The following is a 9950-nucleotide window of genomic DNA, read 5'->3' on the forward strand; positions in this document are numbered from 1 at the left end:
TTTTTTTTTTTTTTTTTTTTTTTTTTTTTTTTTTTTTTTTTTTTTTTTTTTTTTTGCTAAACTATGTACTTCCCCCCCTCTATTTTTAGACAAAATATTTGAAAAGTAACAAACTAGAAACTAATAGAGAAGCACGTCAACCAAACTTTCTAAGCCAGAACTAATCAAGCTGAAACTAAGAAGTAACAGTAAAGAATAAATTTCAGAAAATGAGTTGCTATCACAAGTTTGGAGAGAGTACTCCAAGAGGCCGTATGAACTTTAGCCATCAGTTGAATTTTATTATTAGCAATCAATTTCACAAATCTACTTTTAAAGAATGACATTTCGGTCTTTGAAACTCTAACTTGAGAATAATAATTATTGGTACGGATTGTTCATTTTTGGCTTTTTTGCACTCAATCGGTCCTTTTATATTTGAGGTCCTTCATTTTAAGAAGAATCTTGTATTTTTTTCAAAAAATTTTTGGTGTGCTTGTTTGAAGTTGTATAGAATCATACTCGAAGTTGAAAGTAAGGCCTTGTAACCGGAAAGTTAAGTTCTAAGAAAGGAATTACTTTTTTGGTTAAAAATTGCATTCTTACTCTAGGATTTTTATTTTAATAATTTTTAGTTTTGGTGCAATTTTCTTTGAGAACCTCTGTCATATTCTCTCTTCTTATTGGTATACTGTTGTGGAATTTCAAAGAAATGAATGATGTTAATAAATAATCGCTGCAAACAAGCCGTAAGGATAGAGGTTTAAGCCTATAAATAAACCCACTGAAAATTATTTGTGCAATCTGGATTATTTTTTTTTTTTTATTTTTTTTTTTGTTCGGTGAGGTATTGTTTTGGTTTGGTGATCTATTTTGTTGGTTCTGTTCTGACAGTCAATTTAGGTTTAAAAAAACTGGTTTCTTCTTTGGTTTTTTCCTTTAATGATGGGTTGGTTTGGTGCCATTTTTGGTTCTAAAAAAATCAATGAGTCCCAACCTGCTTACCATTCTATCATGGGTAATTGAGCTCCCTTGATTCGTTGGCTGGATCCCCTTAGTGTTTCATGTAGATAAAAAAATTCTGTGAGAAAAAGGTCTGCTATTTTATCTATTTTCTTTTTGCCCGTGGTTAACAAAAAAAACAATCAATATTTTTCTATCCAAATTGGGGTGTATGTGTTACCTCTTTAAGAGAACAAGCCTCACAAAAGCTTATTCTTTTCTTTTTACTCAACCCTCTCATTTGACAAAAATAGGTTTCATGGAGGAAGATTTTGAGACAATACCGGCTTTTAAGAATGATGATGCAAAATCTCAAAATATTCCATTCTTCCCAAAAGAAGAAGAAATGAATGAAGAAGAATTTGATAGAATGATGGAGGAACACTACAATCAAGGTCCTGGATTCGGTGCATTTGCAGAAGAAAATTATGAGAACAAAAATTCAACTGGAAGAAACCCTCCCCTGCAATCTGCCAGGGATACTATCTCTCTGTGGAAGGTTAAATGCATGGTATGGTTTTAAATCAATGAAACAAATGCTTCAGACAAGAACTGAGTATCCAATATTCATTTTCATTTTTTCTAACTCCATTTATTAATTCTTACGGTCCGGAAATTTTATTTGTAGGTTGGGCGTGAGCGGCAATCAGTTTTTTGTCTTATGCAGAAATTTGTTGATTTGAACTCATTTGGTACCAAGCTACAGATAAAAGCTGCATTTTGTGTGGAGCATGTAAAAGGTTTTATTTACATTGAAGCTCCTAGGCAGTATGATTTAATTGAGGTAACTAGATTTTCTGGTAGTGCTAACATAATTTCAGTAGTTAGTACTAAGTATATCACTTGATGGGCAATTATGGATCCAGGCATGTAAAGGCATAAGTGGAATATATTCTACCCGTGTAGCTTCTGTTCCAGAAAACGATATCTCTCAGTTACTTACTGTTCGAAGTAGAGTCAGTGAAGTTGCTGTGGGTACCATGGCCCGTGTAAAAAATGGAAAATACAAGGGAGACCTTGCTCAGGTAGAGTGTACAAACTCGTGGACAGATTGGGTTTTAGCATTTTTAATCACCACTTTCCCTTTGTTTTAAAAAAGTTCATATTTAATGTTTTCTGTAGATTGTTGCGGTCAACAATGCACGCAAGAGAGCAACAGTGAAACTGGTTCCAAGGATTGATCTCCAAGCAATGGCTGAAAAATTTGTATGGTCTTGCTTACCTTTCAAACTCTACCTTGAATGGGCGTAGTGTTGTTCTGCTTGTTGCAACTACTATATGATACTACATTACTGGCAACCATTATATTATTCCCCTACAGGCTTTACCTGGCTTTTTCCATTTAGATATTCCAGATAATACTTTGGTTATTCACTATTAGTACACCGCAAAAGTTTGGGTTCATTTCAAAACAAAAACTTTGGTTATTCACTATAAGATCCAAAATGGTGTATTGGACGTGTCCTTGGTCAAATCCAAGAATATTACTATTAGATTGGAATGAAAAATTGTATCTGCTTTGGGAGAAATTGAATGTAGTTTAATGACATTATGTAGTGGATTGGAAAACCTTCTCTCATTTCACATGTTTTTCCGCATGAAAGAATTTGGTTATATATTTTCTGATGGAACATTCAATTGTAAAAATTTTTAATGACAGTTTGTGATATAAAAGTCTCTCTCTAGTTTCTTCTATATATATACTTGATGCGTTTATGTTTAAAGGAAAAAATGCCACGAGTACATATTCCACCTGAAATAATCTCTTCTCATTATAGGGTGGAGGATCAGCTGCTAAGAAAACTTCCAATCCCGCACCACGATTGATCAACTCTAGCGAACTTGAGTAATAAGAAATAGTTTTTTGCTCTTATTAATTTTTTCCCCTTTATGGGTACATTGACATTAAGGATTTTTTCTTTGCTTTTTGCAGTGAATTTCGACCACTTATGCAATTTAGGCGTGACCGTGAAACTGGAAAGCTTTTTGAGTTTCTTGATGGGATGATGCTCAAGGATGGATATCTATATAAAAAAATTTCTTTAGATTCATTAAACTGCTGGGGGGTGATGCCATCTGAAGATGAGCTTTTAAAGTTCAAGCCTCCTGAGAGCAATGAATCTCATGATCTGGAGTGGCTTTCTCAACTTTATGGTGAAAAGAAGAAAAAGAAGATTATTAGGACTGAAAAAGGGGGTGGAAAAGGAGAGGGCTCATCGGGGTCTAGTTCCACGAGCAGCTTTGGAGATCATGATCTTATTTGTTTTGGGTGAGTCCTTCATTATATTTACTAAAAAATTGTACTAACAGATTTCTGTTGACTCATAACTGAGTCATTTTGCAATGGTATTGGTAACCGTGCTGTCCCTTGCAGTCGGAAAGATTTCGGGATGATATTAGGAATGGAAAAAGATGATAGCTACAAGGTATATATGTCACTAAAAGTTTATTTATTTATTTTTACCACGGGGTCTTCACTTATTTCTATTACCTGTGTTTGTTCTATACTCTCTTTCCAACCTACATTTCTATTATCTAGATTTTGAAGGACAGCCCTAATGGATCTGTTGTGGTGAATGTGCAACGGAAAGAGTTAAAAGGTGGGTCTTTAGATGCCAAATTTACTGCTGCCGATCACAATGGAAAGATGATCTCTGTTTCAGACAATGTCAAAGTTTTGGAAGGATCATTGAAGGTTTTTTTTTTTTTTTTTTGGACAATGTACCTGTTGATGTACCCTGTAAAGTAGGCTGTCTTACACAATTGCTTTGAACTACAGGATAAGCAAGGGATTGTTAAGCATGTATACCGACACACAGTATTTGTATATGATGAGAATGAGGTGGAAAACGATGGTTATTTCTGCTGCAAATCTAACAAGTGTGAGAAAATCAAGATTTCTTATGATGCACCTTGTGGAAAGGTCTTGTGAACTCTCTTTATTTTGTCGTTCAGTTGTTTAGCTTGTGCCCAATCCAACAATTTTTCTTCTCCATTTAGGAGGATGACAAGGGTTTCTCTGGTTTTGAGGATTTCTCCTCTTCTCCCAAGTCACCTCTATCACCTAAAAAGCCATGGGCAGAGAAGGAAACTGGTCGTGAGTGTATGTATCAATATTACTGATGCATAGGCGTTTTACCTGTATATATTATTTTTGATGACCTTCTTTGGATGCAGACAACCGTGATGACAGAGGAGATGGAATGTTCTCCATTGGTCAGACCTTGAGAATACGTGTTGGTCCTTTAAAGGGATACCTGTGCCGTGTTATAGCTGTACGCAAAAGAGATGTTACAGTGAAGCTTGATTCTCAACAAAAGGTTCTTACAGGTCTGTTGGTCGTGATTGTATTTTGGCCTTGTTGAATATTCTATGAGTACTGGTTAGATTGGAGGCTAGACAATTTTTCCTCTGTTATTTATTTTCTTAAATTGAATTTCCACAGTCAGATCAGATTTTCTTTCGGAGGTACAGAGAAAGAGCTCTGCAGTGTCTCTTAGGTACTTTAACTAGAAGTGTCAATGTTTTCTCGAGCAGTTTATTATAGATTGTACTCCCGCTATCTCTCCCTCTCTCTCATGCAATATAAATATCATTTTACAGTGAGGATCCCCTAAAACCGTTCGATATTCTGGGAAATGAAGGCAGCTCCCAAGGTTTGAATTCGTGTTTGAAAACTTTCACTTGAATGTTTGAGAGGTTACATTAATCTATTTTAAATGCATTTTTCTTACCAAGTGCAGATTGATTTTCTTTGCATACGAGTTGTTTTATTTTGTTTTTGCTATTTTCTTTTCTCTGAAAGTTTTCACTCTCTCTCGGAAATGATGACTAGCTTGACACCCTTGTTCTTTTTCAGATTGGATGGGTGGTACAGGGTCCTCTGCAGGTGGTGATGGCTGGAATTCTACCGGGCCTTCGTCAGAAGGGTATGTTTTTGGATACCAATTACATGGATATTCAACTTTTTTTTCTTTTCAATCCACAAGTTAAATTCAAGAAGAAAATGGAAACGAAAAGAACATTTATGGATAAGCTAACTTAATTATTTTACATGATCAAGTCTGAACTTTGTAGAATGTGATTATGTACCTGGTTTTCAACTATCACCGTTCGAAGAAAGTTTCCTTGATGCCTTTCTTTATCTACTTTTAACTATATGAACTCATAATCAGGCAAAGTTAGACAACGTTTGTCACTTTTACTCGTGGATGGATCTGCAAGTGTGTATTTTTTTGTTGAAATGCACTCAATCTTGTGGGGAGATTTATGAAGTTTTCCTTGCATGTGCTTTAAATATTTTACAGAGCTTTTCGTCGTGTTCTGTTTCAGAGGGCTTGCCCCACTAGCCCCTCTTTAGAACTTTTTATTCTCACGGCATTTTTCTCTCAATGAACATCCTGTTTATTATTATTCTCTCTTCTTCTGTATCTTTATTCTTCTTCTTCTTCTTCTTCTTCTTCTTCATTTTTTATTTTTAATTTAGAAAAAAAAGCTTCTTGTTTCAATCTAGATAAATCAGCTGAAAGTTTCTAGTGCAATGATGTGTGTTGTGTATGATTATTTTTTGGTCAGGAGGGAGAGTGAAATTAGGTGATTGAGATATGACCATGAGAAATTTATAACGTTATGGTCAGAAAAATAGTCATGGATATATTCTGGCTATGCATGCATCAAGATGTGCAATGGCTGGCAAAATGTTGAAATTGTCATTTGTTTCTATGTCTGAATAAATTCCTTCTATTTTATTTATTTATTTATTTTTTTATCTAATATAGAAATCATTAACTGCTTCACACCTTACAAAGATTATTTTTAGCTTTATCTTATCTAGGATCCAATAGCTGTTTATTGGGACCTATGTAATTATGAATTTCACTATTTCTCTATGTACCTCCACAATAATATTTATGCTATTGTACTTTCCTGCAGAAATCCTTGGCCCAGTTTCCCTGAGTCCAGTACCTTGGTTAGCTTTCCATCTCCCTTTGTTTCTTCTTTGTGCTGTTAAATGTTAATGTTCCAAAAATTTATCCATTTATATCCTTTCTTCCCTTTTCTGGTTGCAGAATGGTCCAGGGTCCAGTTCCACGAATCCTATTGGTTCTGAAAGTTTTGATGCTAATAAAGGTACGATTTGATTTAGTAAATGATTCTATATTATGCATGAATATCAACTGTTAAGAAGCTGGTTCATGATAATTATAGACGAAGATTCTCCTTGGGTTAGCAAGTCGACTCCAGATGCAAGCACTTCCTGGGGTGCTGCAAAATCAAGTGTTGATACTGCCAACAATGGTCAAGCATCTGGATGGGGAAAGAGCGATTCGTGGGGCAAAACTATTGCCAAAACTTGTTCTGATGGCAATGCCTCTGGTGCCTGGGGCAAAACTGCTGTACCTAGTGGAGATTCTGCAGGCCTTACTGAAAATACTTGGGACAAGTGGGACAAAGGAAAGCAGGTATCTTCTGATAATCAGACAGGAAACTGGGACAATGGAACATCTGGAAAGAACGAACACAGTGCATGGAGCAGAGATAAAGATGCAGAATCTGGGGGGTGGAAAAAGACTCAAAGTGCTAATTTTGATGATGATAAGACTCCAGCGGAATCCGCAGCTGATAGGTGGGGCATAAAAAATAGACCAAGTGGAAGCTGGGGAGAACAAAATGCTTCAACCTCTGTCTCTGAGATTCAGCCAGCTGGAAAGGGCAATGCAGGTGACTGGACCAATCCTGAAGCAGAAAATAAGGTGAATCCAAGTGGCTGGAATGAGGGCACTTCAATGAAGGGAAGTCAAACATCAAACTGGGGTAACCAGGATGAGACAGGTGGTTGGGGTAAACCGAAGAACGTGGGTAATGGTGGCAGTTCAGCTTGGAATAAATCTACTTCTGGTGATGGAGCTGTTGAAAACGACAGTTGGAATAAACCAAAACTTTTTAGTCATGATGAAAGTATTGGGAAAAAAGGATGGGGACAGAGTAATGAAGCCAGTGATAATGGTAACAAATGGCAGAGTTCAAGGTCTGATGGTGGAACAAAATGGGGCACTAATGAATCAGAACATGAGGGTGGGAAAGATAAATCTGATTCCTCAAGTTTGACAACTCCCAGAGGAGATCAATCGGTGGGAGGTTGGGATAAACAACGCAGTTCAAATGATACGAAAGCCTCTGAGGAAAATTCTCCTTGGAATAAGAAATCTGTTGAAAGTGGTAAAGATGGCGAGCTCAAGAATCAAGGCAGTGGTTGGAATGTTGGAAAAACTTCCGGTGGAGATTCTGCATCTGGGTGGGGTCAGGCCAGCAAGGAAGCTGGTTCAAGTGACCTAGTGGGTAACTGGGGTTCAAACTGGAAAAAGAATTCTGATGTTGGGAATGAGGATTCTAGTTTGGCCAAGAAAAGCAACTGGAGTTCTGGAAGTGGCAATTCTAACTGGGGCGAGAAAAGTAACTGGAACTCCGGAAATGAATATAATGCTAATCATTCCACCGGTGGTGCTGAAGCTCAAACTGACGTTTCAAATGATACCTCAGGTTATGGAAGTTGGAGGGGAGAAAATAGTGATAGAGGAGGATATAGAGGTAGAGGTGGTTTCAGAGGAAGGGGTGAAAGGGGCCGGTTTGGTGGTAGAGGCAGATCTGATAGAGGTGGTTTTGGCAGAGGAGGATTTGGAGGCAGAGGCCGTGGGAGATGGAATAGTGAAGGTGGTTCAAATGGTGGTGACAATAAAGGGTGGAGTAGTGGTGGTGGCGGCGGTGACAATAAAGGGTGGAGTAGTGGTGGTGGTGGTGGTGACAATAGAGGGTGGAGTAGTGGTGGCGGTGGCGATGACAATAAAGGGTGGAGTAGTGGTGGTGCTGGCGACAATAAAGGGTGGGGTGGTGGTGGTGGTGGTGACAATAAAGGATGGAGCAGTGGTGGTGGTGACAATAAAGGGTGGAGCGGTGGTGGTGGTGGTGGGAGCAGTGACTGGGAGAAATCTGGATCAGATCGAGGTGGATTTGGTGGCAGAGGTCGTGGCAGATGGAGCAGTGGAAGTGGTTCACATGACGGTGACAGGGAGAAATTTGGATCAGACCGAGGTGGATTTAGAGGCAGAGGCCGTGGAAGATGGAACCAAGATGGTGGCTCACATGATGGTGACAATGGAGGGTGGAGGGGTGGTAGAGGTGGATATGGAGGTAGAGGCCGTGGAAGATGGAATCAAGAAGGTGATTCGAATGATGGTGACAATGGAGGAGGAGGTTGGAGTAGCGGTAATGGTGGTAGCTGGGGGAAGTCCGGATCAGACATAGGAGGGGGGTTTGGAGGTAGAGGCTCTGGCAAATGGAACCAAGAAGGTGGTTCAAATAATAATGGAGGGTGGAGCAGTGGCGGTGGTGCAGGGTCTTGGAACCAAGGAGGTGATGAAAAGAACCAGGCGCAGGGCTGGAAGCCAAGCAATGATGGTGGCGACAAATTTGGTGGTCAGCAGGGATCAGGTTGGAAGGAACCAACAAGTGGGAATGAACCAAATAATTGGAAATCGTCTGGTTCTTCCGGTGCGGATCATAATTCTGGGTGGAACAAATCAACGACAGGCAAGGAGATGGAAGAGAGTGATAGTCAGAAGAACAGCTGGAGCCAAGCAACAAAGGTGGATGCTCAAGGCGGCGGAGGCTGGCAGAAGGCAGCATCTGGTTGGAATGGAGAAACTGAGAATCAAACAGTAAAGAGTGATGTGAATGTAAGTGCTAAAGATGGAGGTTGGGGGAAGCCTGCTTCTGGTTGGAATGAGGGAAGTGGAAATCAGGGCAACAATAATTGGAAATCTTCAGAGACATCTGGTGAGGTTCAAAGTTCCACCTGGAACAAAGAAGCCAATGTAGGTGCCCAAGGAGGAGGAGAAGAAGGGGGTTCGGAGAAGCCGACGTCCAGTTGGAATGCCGAGCAGCCTCAAGGAGGAGGAGGAGGGGATTGGGAGAAGCCTATGTTGAGTTGGAATTCCGAGCAGCCTCAAGGAGGAGGGGGTTTTGAGAAGCCTACGTCCAGTTGGAATACCGAGAAGCCTCAAGGAGGAGAAGGGGGCTGGGTGAAGCCTACGTCCAGTTGGAATACTGAGCAGCCTCAAGGAGGAGGAGGAGGTTGGGAGAAGCCTACGTCCAGCTCGAATACCGAGCAGCCTCAAGGAGGAGGAGGAGGAGGAGCTTGGAGTAAATCCAGTTCTGCCGAGGACGGGAAGTCGTCATCCGGTTGGGGTTGCTGATGGATATGATAATATCTCAATTTATGTTTAGTAGGTAGACAAACCAAGAGGGTGTTTTAACTGTTAAGAAGACTGTTTCTTTTAAGGGCACTTATGAAAATCTATGACATTTGAATATTCTAGGCGATGCCATGGATTATAATCACAAACTATCATTCTGTGTAGTTCGCGTCTTTGAGCATGTTTGATTAACTAGGGAGGTTATAGGATCCAAATACCTTTCTCATGGGGCTTGTGGATGTCTTTCCCCTCCGACATGTTTATGGTTCGTTGATGTGTAGAGCTGGAGATTTGAATCTCTAATCTTTTAGGTACAAATAGTTATAATAGTTTTATCTTGAGCGGATCTTTCCTTTCCAACATGTTTATAAATTTTGAGTGGCAGTGCCTGTTCTACTTGATGGTTCGTTAGTGCTTTTTTTAGTTTAGTAATATAGAGCCTGGAGATTCGAATCTTTAATCTTTTGGTTGCAAATAGTTGTATCAAAGGACTAATTGCAGAGTCCAGAACAGTGGCGCAGATCTTTCACTCTCGTTTAGAAAAGACAACGATCATCCTCATATCCACATGCTGTGTTGTGCAGACAAGATTCCATTTTGTCAATGTTTCATTAACGTTGAAATTTTACAGGTATGTTCTTTTTAAGCACTCCAATGTTGGAAAAGTGAAAAGATCGATCTTTTTTTTTTTTTTTTTTTTTTTTTTTTTTTTTTTTT

At 39.2% G+C, this 9950-nt stretch overlaps 1 protein-coding gene across 3 annotated transcripts in view; it reads left to right on the forward strand.

Annotated features, from left to right (window-relative positions):
- Positions 1–9397, forward strand: part of LOC111489134 (protein RNA-directed DNA methylation 3-like) — an 11150-nt gene extending 1753 nt beyond the window's left edge. The window contains exons 2-20 of one of the 3 annotated variants that reach the window (XM_023137189.1): positions 1236–1492; positions 1610–1765; positions 1848–2006; positions 2104–2187; positions 2760–2827; positions 2915–3250; positions 3356–3407; positions 3521–3676; positions 3761–3904; positions 3982–4084; positions 4159–4311; positions 4427–4481; positions 4585–4637; positions 4841–4910; positions 5914–5950; positions 6051–6111; positions 6190–6596; positions 6699–8997; positions 9049–9397. In XM_023137189.1, coding sequence (XP_022992957.1) covers positions 1236–1492; positions 1610–1765; positions 1848–2006; positions 2104–2187; positions 2760–2827; positions 2915–3250; positions 3356–3407; positions 3521–3676; positions 3761–3904; positions 3982–4084; positions 4159–4311; positions 4427–4481; positions 4585–4637; positions 4841–4910; positions 5914–5950; positions 6051–6111; positions 6190–6596; positions 6699–8997; positions 9049–9233 — 4835 coding nt within the window. In that variant the 3' untranslated portion in view covers positions 9234–9397. Of the gene's footprint in view, positions 1–1235; positions 1493–1609; positions 1766–1847; positions 2007–2103; positions 2188–2759; positions 2828–2914; positions 3251–3355; positions 3408–3520; positions 3677–3760; positions 3905–3981; positions 4085–4158; positions 4312–4426; positions 4482–4584; positions 4638–4840; positions 4911–5913; positions 5951–6050; positions 6112–6189; positions 6597–6698 lie in introns of all 3 variants that reach the window. The other 2 variants (XM_023137188.1, XM_023137186.1) reach the window with 2 other exon arrangements.
- Positions 9398–9950: the final 553 nt, after the last annotated feature.

Source organism: Cucurbita maxima, unplaced genomic scaffold, assembly GCF_002738345.1.
Source record: "Cucurbita maxima cultivar Rimu unplaced genomic scaffold, Cmax_1.0 Cma_Scf00014, whole genome shotgun sequence".
Taxonomy (NCBI): domain Eukaryota; kingdom Viridiplantae; phylum Streptophyta; class Magnoliopsida; order Cucurbitales; family Cucurbitaceae; genus Cucurbita; species Cucurbita maxima.